Raw genomic sequence first — 13,686 nt, 5'->3', positions numbered from 1 at the left:
CCTTCAAATCCTGATAATTCACTCATTCACTCCCACACCCTGAAATGTCAGTCCTTCATTATATGGACTCTATCTCTCTCTATGTATATATTTAATATATATATACTTTTTTTTTTATATCAAGACTTCATCCAAAGGTCTATGATGCAACCTTTACCTCAAATAAATGAAATTCTGTGTTTTCCTGGAGACATATAAGACATCACAGACATAGACGAATGCAGAAAATTAAGAACAAGGAAAACACACACTATGTCTACAACTGTTTGTCCCGAGCGGGGTCTCAGCGAACTGGAGCCTAACCCGGCAACCTGGCGGAAGGTTGGAGGGGGAGGGGAGACACCCAGTACGGGACGTCAGTCCATCGCAGGGCATCCCAAGCGGGACTCAGACCCCAGACCCGCCAGAGAGCAGGCCCTGGCCAAACCCGCTGCACCGCTGCACCCCCACAAGGAAAACAGAGGAAAAAAAAACAACAAAAAAAGCAAAAATGGAAACATGGAAACAAAGAAAATGGAAACAGGGAAAACAAACAAAAAAAAAAAAAAAAAAAACAAAAATAACTGTTTTCTTGTCACTAACAGTTTTACCTTGACTCAAGTTTTTTTAAAGTAATGATTTTAATCTCTCCTCTCACACACACACACACACACACACACACATACACACACACACACACACACACACAGGCACAGACCCACCTGAAGGCACTTTTCCTGTTTGGGCAGCTCATAGAAGACTCCTGCCCAGTACTCTGGGGAGTTCAGGAGGAACTCTGTCTTGGCGATGGAATGCAGGAGATCCTGCAGATCAGACAAGTATGCTGGGGCCTCCTGAACACAACAACAACACCACTTAGTTGGAGAAAAAAGCAAGTAGACCTGAACCTTAACACCTAAACCAATCATTACTTAGGATTCTCCAGTACCAGTAATACGTGTCTACTCCAGTAGAACTTCAACCAAAACCCAGAACCTTAGTAAATTAAAAAACTGGTTCCAACCTTATTCTACCACCGAATATAAAAATCAAAAAGCAACTTTGAAAATTTACCACTCTACCTTTAACTCAAATGAAAATGTGTATTAATAGTGTTAACTGTTGTCCTATCTTTACACTGCTTCAATGTGAAGACTGCTCTACTCACAGAATCCCCATCTATTCCAAAGCTGCAGACACCACTGCCAATTATCTATTCATGTCGCCCAGTTGCTATCACTCTACCATAATCTCACCAATTAGTTTCAGAACTTCTCCCCCAGTCATCTAACCCTGCTCTCCATTGATCCTTACTTCACCCATCTCTGTACTCTGGCAGCATTCACTAGTCTCCAGCCCTTCATATGTACACCACCGGACTGCCAATTACTAACGAGCAGCAGGAATCTGAGCGTTACAGAGGAAAAGCTTCAAAAAGAAAAGACACATACTCATTATATCTGACAGTGTACTGAAATGTTATAATTCCATATGTCCATACCACGCATTATTTTCATAACATAACCACCAAAGTTATTTTCCTGCCAGCTGCAAAGTAAAAAATACTGCAGAAGCACTATCAATTTATTATCAATTAATTATAAAAAATAGTACTTTATTATTATTGTTCATAATGTCAAATATGAGCATGATGCAGAATCAAAACATGGAATAGAGGTAATGCAGTATAGAGCTTATGTACAATGACAAGGCATGACTCAGAGGTAGAAACACAGCTCTTTGTTATTTTGATTCAGCAAACACATTTCAGAGAACAGGATTGAGATGGAGAGCAGGTCAACTTACCCTATTAACCGCACCTCGAAAAGCCCATTAACTAACCCATTAACCGAGGCAGCCCTGTCCACTGCCGCTGAGACCCCTGCATGTTCCCCTTTCATAGAAACACCTACCTGTCCACAAAACAGCAGCCCAAAATTAGAACTTTAACTAAGCTTGTGATATAAAACAGGATCTCTTTTGGATATTCTTTTCAGTTTTTAAATAAACTGAGACAAAGTCAGAACCTTGAGGCCTAGGGAAATACTGCATTACAGTTTCCACCACTGCACGGGAGTCCCATTGGAACAGCATAGTTTTGGTTCCAGAGCATTTAATTTATTTGTGTAGGTGACATTTTTAGTAAAAATGGGTGGCACTGGTTATAGTTTTACACATTTCTACCATTTTTTACCCATTTGAATAGGGAAAAGGTCAATATGTTGGCAACTGCTGGCCTGTGGAACAGTCGCCTAACCACTAGGCACTTGCTGTCCGATATCAATAAGTTTAATCATGGTAAACTGACAGAAGATACGTAAAGAAAAAGATATGAGAAGATATATCCCACAAAGCAGTTTCTGAAAAACAGTAATTTTAATAATTGAACTTGAATAAGTCAAAGCAAAATGGGGGCTGTTTTTCAAAGTATTCAACAACGAGATGTTAAATGGGTTTCGAATTCTCAAAAGATAATAGATTAGCATATTTTAATAATTATGTATATATAATTTATGAGGTCCAAATATATCCTTACTTTATTAAAGTAATTCATGGCATACAACAAATAACATCCAAAAGTGTGTAGTAACCTAAAACAAGTTTTCCCCGTTTTTTGAAAGTTGAATACCATAGTGAAGCCTTTTTGATTTCAGTGTTGTACAGTTCAGAGATTGAAAAATGTTTTTATTTAGCAATACAGTTTTGTTTTTGACATATGTATTATAGTCTACAAATAATAATTTCATATAGGTTTTTATTCACAAGTATTGTGAAAAAAATTCCCACTTAAGATATTCATTACCATTAAGTTTCCATGTTTACTTGTAATTTCTAGTGTTTTTAACGATTTATAAATCATCTCAAACATATTCATAAACTACAAAAACTTGAGAAGCTTTGATTTATTTATAGAAATAATACTTTCAGTGCTCAGTGCTTATTCTTTTTTAAATATGGCCCAAAGTGCACAGATATAGGATGATTGACAGCATGTGCTGCAAGCAGGGGTTTAAAATAAATCACACAAAGACCAAACAAACAGAAAATCACATTTCAGGGGAAGAGCAGGCTTAAACACTGAACAATGGCGCGGGGGGGATTAATGATGCAACAGAAACCAACATCTCCTCCTGCTCCAAGGTTTCATGGAAAGTGACGGACTGATCCCTTGATCGTGCTGTTTGGTTAGCCACCCTCCCGAGAGCTCCTTGTCTCAGTCTCATGGTTAGTTGCACCGGGTTAGTGGCAGTATCTGCAAGGCGGGGGGTTAAGGGGGCCAAGAGGGCCAGAGGCATGGGGCGGGGGGGAACTCACACTTCTTATGGAACGCTGGTAGGGAGCAAACGCGCTCTCAACCTCTCGCCAGCGTTTGTTGAGCTGGGCGAGGCAAGGATCCACGAGCTGCGCAGCTCCCCCATCTGACAGCACCTTGGCCTGAACCTGCAGGTCACCCAGCTCCACACTCTTCTGCTGCAGCTCCAAGTCAATCTCCTAGTGAACAGAACCATCCACAATCACAGAGGGAGTGACCAGGCACACGGGGACACCACTGTCACACTCGGGCCAGGGGTTGGCGGGAGGGGGGCAATATACAGTCACACAGAGAGAGCACATCCACACAATGACACAGAGCAAGGCTTAGACACAAGCACTTAGGAAAAGGTCACCCTCCACCCAGAAGAGTCTCACACTCAGTCTTGACCAAGGGAGGAGAAACGAAATCAGCATAGTGTGAGAGAGAGAGAGAGAGAGAGAGAGAGAGTGTGAGAGAGAGAGAGAGAGAGAGAGAGAGAGAGAGACCACCCACACAAAGGTAAAAAGGATGGGGGCACACCTTTCAAACACTGACATAGAAAAGCCACTCACCACCAAGTCACCACACTGAGAAATCTTTTGATTCAGTCAAACAGGGCAAATAAAGAAAGTATGATCCCTTTGAGGACTCAGCATATGAACTTTATTATGTCTGCCGGTGTTGTTACAGTCCATTGTTCTTCCACAAACACTTTGTCCAGGTGTTCTGAGGCTGAGCTGTGACACTATTTGAGAGGCTCTGCGCATCATGCAGACGAAGAGGTGTACTGCATATGTATCAGCCTTAAAGAAGCTTTCCTTCCTAAGTATGTGCTGAAAAATGTCGCCAAAAGGGAAGGGCGGGTCCTGTGTTTATCTGGAAGAGGAGGGTGCAGCTCTCTGAACGCCTACAGGCAGCTGAGGGATCTTGCACAGGCCGGCTGGCAGACCTAAGCATGCCTTTCTCTCTCTCGGCAACTCAGGACAGAAAAGAAGCGATGGAATGAGTGAAGACACACAGACAGAGGGTGTTGTGTGCGGACATGGGGAAGGCAGTGTGCTTGGACGTGTGACGGAGTGCTGCGGGTGCAAGTGACACTCAAACGCAGGGAGCGAGCATCCGTTTAGCGAAAGGTCATTGTGATTATCTGTAACAAAGACACACACAGTGGAGTTAAACTTTCTGGAGACACATCCTGTGGACAGAGCCTACTACTCACCTACTACTAGTCTACTACTACCATCCAGAGATGTGCACATCCTCCGTGTTATTGTGCTCTCCCAGCCTGCTCTCTGCACATGTGAATGGGAATGTACTTTTATATGCTTATGTTCTTTTGATCCAAGGTTATGTCGCTGTTGTACTGAAACGTCCACTGTCCATTGACAAGTACACAGGTGTGGTGTGTGATGTCGTTGTTTTGCGCTTTACATACTTACCTGGTGAAAAAATGCTGTCGCTTTGTCCGGTAACAACCATCCTGCTGCCTGTAAAACTGCCTTCCTAAATCATGCCTACTGATTCACAGGGGACTCTTATCCGCAGTGAAATGTCCTCTGTCCCCTCTGACACCAGCGGGATGTTGTTGTGTACGTTGTGCAGAAGTTCGGGTTTCTGCTTTATCAACAATGCTTGTCTGTACTGATTATTTATATCGCGGGCACTTGCGTGCAGTATGTTTTTGTTTATGTACGTAGTACATGTTTATGTGTATGTCTCTATGGCTATGTTAGTATGTATACATGCTTGTGTGGGTGAGGTTCTTTTTCTGATAAAGAGACCACTTGAGCAGACTGTCTCTGAGGGACCTACCTTTACCCTCTGTTCCCGCGGTGGGTCGGGCAGCTCTGCCACACTCCTCTCAATGTCATCAAGCCACTGCAGCAGGTCATCTGACTTCCTGCGGTACTGGTACCACTGCGGTGCGATTGCCAGGGCCTTCTTCTTCCTCAGCGCTCTCAGATCCTGCAAGTGCAACATACCATATGAGGGTCATAGACCACGTGTCTTCTTCATGTCCTTTTTGTATGTGTCACTGCATTAATATTGGCCTTTAATTTACGTATCTAATGACATTTGTATGATGGCTTCACTAAGTCTTGATTGAATACTTTGATACTGTTGTACCACAAGTGTATGATTGCTTGTGTGCCATGTACAACTCCATATTTGTGCAGACATTTGACAGCATCCTCAAGTGTGTCTGGGGATGTGCTGTACCTGTATGGTGTTGTTCTCTCTCTGTGTGTGTGTGTGTGTGTGTGTGTGTGTGTGTGTGTGTGTACTCCAGTACCTTCACGGTGTTGTACTTGGTATTGAGCTGATTATGTTTGATGCGGATCTCCTTCCTTTTGTTCTCATCAGGAACTCTTTTCTGCAGGTTCTCCCCCTTCTCTAATAGCTCTTTCACAGCCCCCTCCTCACAGTCCTGCAGGGAGACAGCAAGCAGCATGGCACACTTGGGCCCTACTCTTTACTCCAGTACAGTACCCTCAGATCCTACCCTGTACACCAGTAAAGTACACTCATACCCCATCCTGTTGGAAGTCCTCTTCTTTCAGGTTCTCCCCTTGCTGCACCTCCTCATCCAGCAACCTTAACCATATCATCGCTTCACTGTGGTACTGCTCCACTTCCCGCTCCGAGGCTGCAGCCTGTGATTATACACACACACAATCTTGGTACTCTTTCACCTTTGACAAATACATGTTTACATTACTGTAAAGAGTGGCATCTGGTATCTGTAGTATTAGTGTCTCCATCCTGCACATACACACTAACCTTAGTGTAGCACACATAACAGTAATATTAGTATCTCCAGCATTCACTGAAAGACTTCAGATATTCAAAATATCCTCCTGACAGCACACACACAAACACAATTAATGCACACATACACTGTAGTACTAGAGAGATTTGAGGATGAGAGAGCAGTGATAATGCAATTTCACTAGCGCACAATCAAAATACGGTTAGACTGTGGTTTGACCGCCATTTCATCAGATCTCAGCTAAAGTGCAATTAGAGTGCTGTTTCATTCAAGTATGGTTATTGTATGATGATAGATTGATTTCCCAAGATATTAAAATGCATTCATTTAGGCATTCATTAAACGGCAGTTAAATTGTAATTTTAATGGAGTGTGGTTTAGATTTGGTTTCAATAGGGAGTGATTAAAAGTGGTTTCAGTCAAGAGTAATTGGAGTGCAGCTTTTCAGAGTGTGATTAGGATACAGTTTCACTGGAATGTGACTGAAGTTCAGCGTCCCTGAATTTTGGTTTATCCAGAGAGAACATGCGGTGCACAGGAAGAAATATTACACTGCGAGTGGATTATAGTTTCAGCCGTGTCTTACATGGGTGTTTTGCGGCAAGGAAAAATGGCTCTGGCTTAAATTTTACTGTATTAAGACTTATAGTAACTGGCGCACTCTTTTGCCAGAGCAGGTGGAAAGATGCTGGGATCAGTTCAAAACAAGGCAGTTCAAGGCAGTTTAGAATGTGCTAGATTAACTTGCTGGGGAAGGTTTAAAGACCTGTTGTATAGGACCCCTGAACTCAGCAAAGAAGAACTAGCTAATTAACAGCAGCACAGTGGCACAGTAGGTAGCTCTGGTGCCTCGCAGCTCCTGAGCAATTATTTTGGACAAGAGTTTGCGAGGCTTTTGCTTGTTCTCCCTGTGTTCGCACGAGTTTCCTCCCACAGTCTAAATATGTATTTTGGGTGAACTGGTGAGCATAAGGGGGGTGCGGTGGTGCAGTGGGTTGGACCACAGTCCTGCTTTCCGGTGGGTCTGGGGTTCAAGTCCCGCTTGGGGTGCCTTGTGACGGACTGGCATCCCGTTCTGGGTGTGTCCCCTCCCCCTCTGGCCTTACGCCCTGTGTTGCTGGGTTGGCTCCGGTTCCCCGCAACCCCGTATGGGACAAGCGGTTCTGAAAATGTGTGTGTGTGTGTGTGTGTGTGTGTGTGTGTGTGTGTGGTGAGCATAAATTGCCCTTTTTTGCATGTGTGTGCGTGTGTGTGTGTGTGTTACATTGCTCTGCTGTACAGATGAATGAATTACTGTAGGGAGTTTAGTGTAGCGTGCATACCACTGTAAGTCACCCTAGACAAAAGAGTCAACTAAATACTAGTTATCAATGTACACTGCTTTGGAGAAAAGCATCTGATAAAGGAATAAATATACATGTAACATGGACAATTAGAGAACTGTATGCTGCACGGCAATGTATCATCAAAGAAATTCGAGAATCATGACCATGGTTAATGGCCATTCAAAGACCAGAAGGTACAATGAAAAAATAAGCACTCAGTCAAAGGTCCACTACTAGTCTTTGAGCGAGATGTAAACAGGTGACCAAACTGTTGGATCACAGCAGTCTTGGAGTACGCAGTACCTGGCTAGTCTTGATCCGCCGAGAGATGGCCTCAAAGCGCTGGTTCAGCTGCTCCAGTTTGGGCTCCACCAGAGCCCGGCAGTGCTCCCCCTGGTTCTTCATCATGTCCTGCGCTTGGGCTTGTACCGCCTCTACCTTCACACGTATGTCCTCCAGCTCCGTCCGCAGAACCTGCATGGGAGGCAAGGTGCAGAATTGACTCAGGTGCCTCCGATGCACAGTCGCTCTGTTGCACCAGCAACATGGATAGACACTGAGCTGCTGCATCCAGTGGATCTTAGGCTTGTTCCTTACCACAGTAGAGTAAAGTAAATTCTGAAATTCACCCTGGTGCCACTGAGTGCAATGAAATGGTCAACTTGGGTAAAGCTCTCTTTGCACACATGGGACTCATGTACAACTCAGCCGGCTGACTCCAAAGAGAGCACTTCCATGTATTACGTATAGGATACACCTAAAGTAGGTCAGGGTTGCTTCATGAAATATTCATGGTAAACTCGCTGGTACAGTTTTACATATGGCCCATTTCTCACTTTCATTCTTACCTGGAAAAAAAGAACTCAAGAAACTTTTTAATTGTCAGCAAAATATTGCTACCTAAAATGTTCAAACAGAAATAAAAATTTTAAGGGTAAACATATTTATGTCAGGTCAACTTTCTCACCACCAATGTGAGCTAAATGCCACGACTCAGTAATTGGGTCTGTAGACAACCCTTTTAGCGACAGTTAAAGATGCCCTTTTGTGTGCTGAAGGCTAAAGAGAACATGCATCTCTTCGGTTGCATGTACCATCGTCATTCTCTCTGCTGAATTTCCTTATGTAAAGCAGCGCAAAATGACAGCTACGAAAAGGACTGTAGTTGTTGTTGTAAAGTTTAATCTATCAATGAGTTCACCAATTAATGCTGAGGGTTACAGGTAGGAACCCCTGGAGTGGCTGTCAAGAGTAAGTATGCAAAGATGGGAGTGCAGAAGGTGTCACAGTCTGGAACTAATTAGCTAAAATATTACATTCATATCAATACATTATATCTAATTAGATTTTGTCCGCAAACTAAAAACATCACAATCCATTACAGCACAGTTGGAGGGAAAAAGTGCAGTACAGAGTAATTGTTTTAATCACTATGCTGAAGTGATAGACACCTTAAAGCAATTATTGAAAATGTCAGAATATCAAAAGCGAATAAATACCACACAGAGTGAAACCCCCCATGAACATAAAACACACATTAAAATGATGTCCACTTGGCTGTGCAACTAATAATAACAACAACAACAACAACAACAACACTAGTAGTACTAGCAGTAGTAGCAGCAAATTAACAACAACCTTGAGCACATGGTCCCTGGAGCCCTGGGTCTCTGACTCATCCAGCATGATCTCGGCTCTGTACATCAAGGCAGTGATCTGGGCAATGTTCTGGTCCAGCGTTTCCACCTGCGTCTGGTAGTCCTGAGAGGGAAAGAGGGGTGTGCTTGGGGAGAAGCCACCGTATGAGCACACCTGATCCAGTGCACCATCCATCACAGCCACTCTGTTTTTCTGACCTTCATTCTTGGACAACCCCCAACAAGCTGTGTACTGGCTGTACAAAAACACTGATTAAAACCAAAAACATATTTCCCTGGCCCGAACAGCAGCCACACTGAAGTTCCAGCCACACAGCACTAATGAAGACTGTTTATGGGTGCAGTCTCAGTGAGCGTGTGGAGTGCTGGCAGAGTAACACTGGTTTCAGTGAGACCGTCCACTGTGGCTCCTGGGAAGCTGATGAACGGAATGATGCGACTACATGACTGCAGAGCTCCATCTGCAGGACCTCAGGTCTTATTGCAGCCAGGATGGAGGGACAGTAGTGGTGCACCTGCAACGAGCTGCCCTCATCTCTCAGCATTATGGTCTCTTTGAGTAACGTGTACAGTGTGGAAGTGTGGGGACATCTGCTCTCCATGCAATCATTTGATCAGCTGGAGAATTAGATGATTTTAGATAATATCTAGGCACATCCTGAAGTAGGGACAACAATTAAATAAATGCACACATACACACACACAGAGTCTGAAACCACTTGTCCCGAGCGGGGTCACAGACACACCCAGGGCAGGACACTAGTCCATCGCAAGGCACCCGTAGTGGGACTTGAACACCAGACCCACCAAAGAGCAGGACCCGGCCAAACCCACTACGCCACCGCGCCCCCCTCAGTAATAAAAATAATAATCCGTCAGGGAAGTAGAAATGGCCCCCCAGCTCACCGACACAACATGGGAAACAAGTCCCTATTCCTTGCAAAAGAGACACAAAGACTCACCAGTAGGAGGCGGAGCCACTCTTCGCTACGGGACGTCACTGCGATCCAGTTGCATTTGAGCAGGCTGACCTTGTCCTCCACTAGACTCTCCTGGCCGTGAAGCACCGCCTTGAGGGCGTCAGCCAGCTCACCCACACCCCGCAGCTGCTGCTCATGTTGCTCCGTCTCCTTCTGCTTAGCCTGCGAGTGACAATGAGATGGGTGGCCCGAGAGCCGTGAGCGAGGTGTGTGTGTGTGTGTGTGTGTGTGTGTGTGTGTGTGTGTGTGAGAGAAAGAGAGAGATACACCTGAGAGAGAAGTGTTTTATCTCCAGGGCAGGGAGACATGCATGAATGACAGGGCTGCACTGGAATATATCGGTTGGCAGGACAGATGAACAGACAAACTGGGGCCTGAGAGAGGACAACAAGCTCGCCACAAAGCCACTACCTTGGCCCAGGCCACCTCAGCATCCAGATTTTCAGGCATGCCGTCCACATCGGACCTGCGCGTCAGCTCGGCATCCGTGACAGCCAGCCATTCCGTCAGGCTGTTCACCTCCTTCCGCAGCTTCCGTGACAGTTTCAGGCTCTTCTCCAGCTCCTGCTTCCTCTCTGTTACCTGCACACAGAACATTCATTCAGAATTAACCCAGCCTGCGAATACAGACCACTGCCTTTGACAATAGTCAGTGTGTAGCTCCAACGTGACAAGACAATGGTGCCGCCTGCAGGAGATGTCAAAGAATGCCAGAAGCAGAGGGACAGGCCAGTTTGTGACCCGCTCCCTGAAGGCACCTCGAATCCTGAGCATTAGATTTTAACGTCAATAAAACATTGGTGCGTCCTCCCCTCCAGCTTTGTGCCCTGTGTTGCCTGGTTAGGCTCTGGCTCATTGTGACCCCATTCAGGACAAGCAGCTTCTGACAGTGTGTGTGTGTGTGTGTGTGTGTGTGTAAAACAGTGGTTAAAAAACAGAAACTTTCCATCCATCGCTATGGGATTGTGTGTGATTCGCAGTGTGTGATGTGCATGAGCAAAGGATGTTGAGAAAAGGAAACGAGGCAGTAAACACTGAGGGAAGTAAGAAAGTAGAAATACAAATTATGGGGGAAGTACAAAATGAGGTGGAAAAATTATTTCCATTTAAAGTTTAAAATGTAATTGTTTTTTTTTTTTTTAAGTTTACTAGGATATTTATGCTTAGCAGCTGCTCTTTGTTAGTGCAACTGCACTGTGAAATAGGGTCAGAAAACTTCAGTTATAAACTAATTTCCTTTTAAATTATGCTGTTGCTGGTGCTGCTAAGTGGCCTCTATTGCCATTTATGGAGACAAAATTAGAGAGCCAGTGATTAGAGCACCAATGAGAACAGAAATGGGTAAACAAGTTGGGGTGCTAAATGTGGCAATCGGCAATAATGAGGGCCAAGCGTGGCCCTGAACCGCTGACCTGGGCTCCCAGCTCATTATACAGCAGCTTGAGGGCAGTTAGCCGATCATCCAGCTCCTTGGGGTTCTCCGTCTGCTGTCGCTGGACGATCTGTCGACCTGTCTTAATTACCGTCTCCACCTCCACCTTCACTTCACTCAGGCTCTTGTAAAATTTCTGTCGGGAGAAAAAGTAACGTGAGCAGCAGTGTGCCGCACAGCCCTTGCTCATTCACTTTATCACCCCATCAGTCGCACGGATGCACATTTTTGCAGTGGATGCCGTAGCAGTTATAGCCATTGCCTTGTACGCGAAAGTCCTGTGTTTGAAACCGGCCTCTTGCTGTAGTAGCCTTGAGCAAGGTACTTACCCTCCATTTCTCCAGTAAAAATTACCCATCTGCATTAATGCATAAATCATTGTAAGAACTTTTATGAAAACCTTTGGAGAAAAGTGTCAGCTTAATCAAAAAATTATAACACAGAAGACTTTACTGTAAACTCACCACAACCAGCAGCCCCTTCTCCCACTGTCAGATGAATTCTCCTGTACACCTTTTCCTGACTCGTTGCTTACAAGCTGCATCTTCCTATTCTCAGTCCCTGATGAATTACACTCACCTCAGGCCCCTGTGGACAGTACACGCTTTTCTCTCGCTTATGAACTTCACTATCATAAATCATACTTTGTCCCACCACATTTTTTTATAAACCCACTCACATTCATAAGGTACAGAGTCACCTTTTGTTTAAATAACTCAAATGCACAGCTAAGAAAACACTGCACTTTCACTTGGCACCCAGTGTAGAAGAACACAGGAACATCTGGTTGTGTAGAGATAAGGCTACGACTTGAAGTCCAAGGGTTATCAGTTCAAGACCCCCCACTGCTGTAGTACCCATGTCCAATGTACTTACCCTGAATTGGTCCAGTAAGAATAACCTTTTGTATAAATGAGTCAAATACTGTGTTGCTTTGGATAAGAGAATCAGCTGAGCTAGTAATAAAAGCACCTCAGCCTTACAACCGACGAAAATGGAAATCTTAGCTCAGTTAGTGCAACTGAGCTAAGATTTTGCTCAGTTGCACTAACTGACCAGTAGCTAGTGATACCGGGTGAGAATACCCACCATGCACTGGTCCAGTTGCGACTGCACTACGTCTTGCTCCACGCTGCGGATGCCCAGCACCCCAAGCTCAGCCTTCACCTCGTTCAGGATGCGCTCGCACACCCTCAGGCGCTCGTCAAAGTTGGCCGGTTTTTGAAAGAGCCGGAACTTCTTGAGCACCTCCTGAAGCTTTTTCTATAATAAAAGAAGGGAGGAAGTCGCAGAGCATCCTCAGAAATACTATAACTAATATCCCTCCTGCTATAAACCAATTTCAGAGCCAAGCATTTAAAACACTGCCTTTTCTAATGTGTGCGTTCACTTACTCCTCTGGAGTACGGAAAGACACCGGCATTACACACAGGTGTGTTGTGGGCTATACCTGTATGAAGTGCACATCTCACCTGCGTGAGATCTATCTGTGAGAAAAGCCTGTCAGATGCATCTTTGTTTTCACTCTTCTTCCTCATCTCTGCCAGAGTCTGCTCATGGTTGTTCAGCTCTGTCTGGATTTTCTGTAAAACATATACACAATTTATCCTATTATTGGCTTAAGCCTGAGCAATTCAGTTTGCTATAAAAGAAGGAGTGAGCGTTCCTAGGTGCGCTATGGAGTGAAAGTAAGTTAAATAAATAGAGTGTGAGATGTCTGAGCAGACATTTTTTATGTACAAGCAACCGCATTCCAGTTAGTTTGAGGAGTGTGTGTGTGGTATGAGAACGCATGAAAAGGAGCATGTATACACTTGTGAATGGTGCAGGAGTGGCCGAGACTCTCAGCGCATAAGACTACACCCCAGGCACGACTGCCCCTTTTCCACAAGGGGGCGTACGGCTCACGTGGGAGGGTCTGCACGTACGTGACACTAGAAATCACTGTTAATCTCTGATCATTTCTCAATGACTTGCTACTTCGGGAGTCATTACATCACCCAGCCATCATCTTGTCTAATCAGAACATTCTGTTATGATTTGATTCTTTTAACTATAAGATGCCATGATATAATTGCTGACAAATGCATGGATGGGAGTGCTAGGTGGGTGAAATGCTCTGTGTCATGTTTTATAATGAATTCATGCCTTGTTTGTGTTGTGAGAGTGATGAACTGACCCCCAGGGGACTGCAAACACAAATCTCTCTCAGCCCTTAATTGCGCCCTGCACTTGAAGGCCAAAAGC

At 44.6% G+C, this 13,686-nt stretch overlaps 1 protein-coding gene across 4 annotated transcripts in view; it reads right to left on the bottom strand.

Annotated features, from left to right (window-relative positions):
• The window catches only part of dmd (dystrophin), a 205,817-nt gene that overhangs the window by 61,410 nt on the left and 130,721 nt on the right, over nt 1-13,686 (bottom strand). For all 4 annotated transcript variants that reach the window (XR_003798034.1, XM_029256738.1, XM_029256737.1 and 1 more), the window contains exons 31-42: nt 12,912-13,022; nt 12,529-12,702; nt 11,420-11,575; nt 10,419-10,589; nt 9,990-10,169; nt 9,008-9,130; nt 7,673-7,843; nt 5,806-5,928; nt 5,568-5,702; nt 5,087-5,239; nt 3,295-3,471; nt 702-833 (exon numbers count right to left, since the gene is read on the bottom strand). Coding sequence is in view for 3 of the 4 variants with exons in the window: in XM_029256738.1 (XP_029112571.1) it covers nt 702-833; nt 3,295-3,471; nt 5,087-5,239; nt 5,568-5,702; nt 5,806-5,928; nt 7,673-7,843; nt 9,008-9,130; nt 9,990-10,169; nt 10,419-10,589; nt 11,420-11,575; nt 12,529-12,702; nt 12,912-13,022 (1,806 nt within the window). In the remaining variant the exon portion in view is untranslated. The remainder of the gene's footprint in view (nt 1-701; nt 834-3,294; nt 3,472-5,086; nt 5,240-5,567; nt 5,703-5,805; nt 5,929-7,672; nt 7,844-9,007; nt 9,131-9,989; nt 10,170-10,418; nt 10,590-11,419; nt 11,576-12,528; nt 12,703-12,911; nt 13,023-13,686) is intronic.

The sequence above is a fragment of the Scleropages formosus genome, chromosome 12 (assembly GCF_900964775.1).
Source record: "Scleropages formosus chromosome 12, fSclFor1.1, whole genome shotgun sequence".
NCBI lineage: Eukaryota > Metazoa > Chordata > Actinopteri > Osteoglossiformes > Osteoglossidae > Scleropages > Scleropages formosus.
This window is presented reverse-complemented; position numbering and strand designations above follow the sequence as displayed.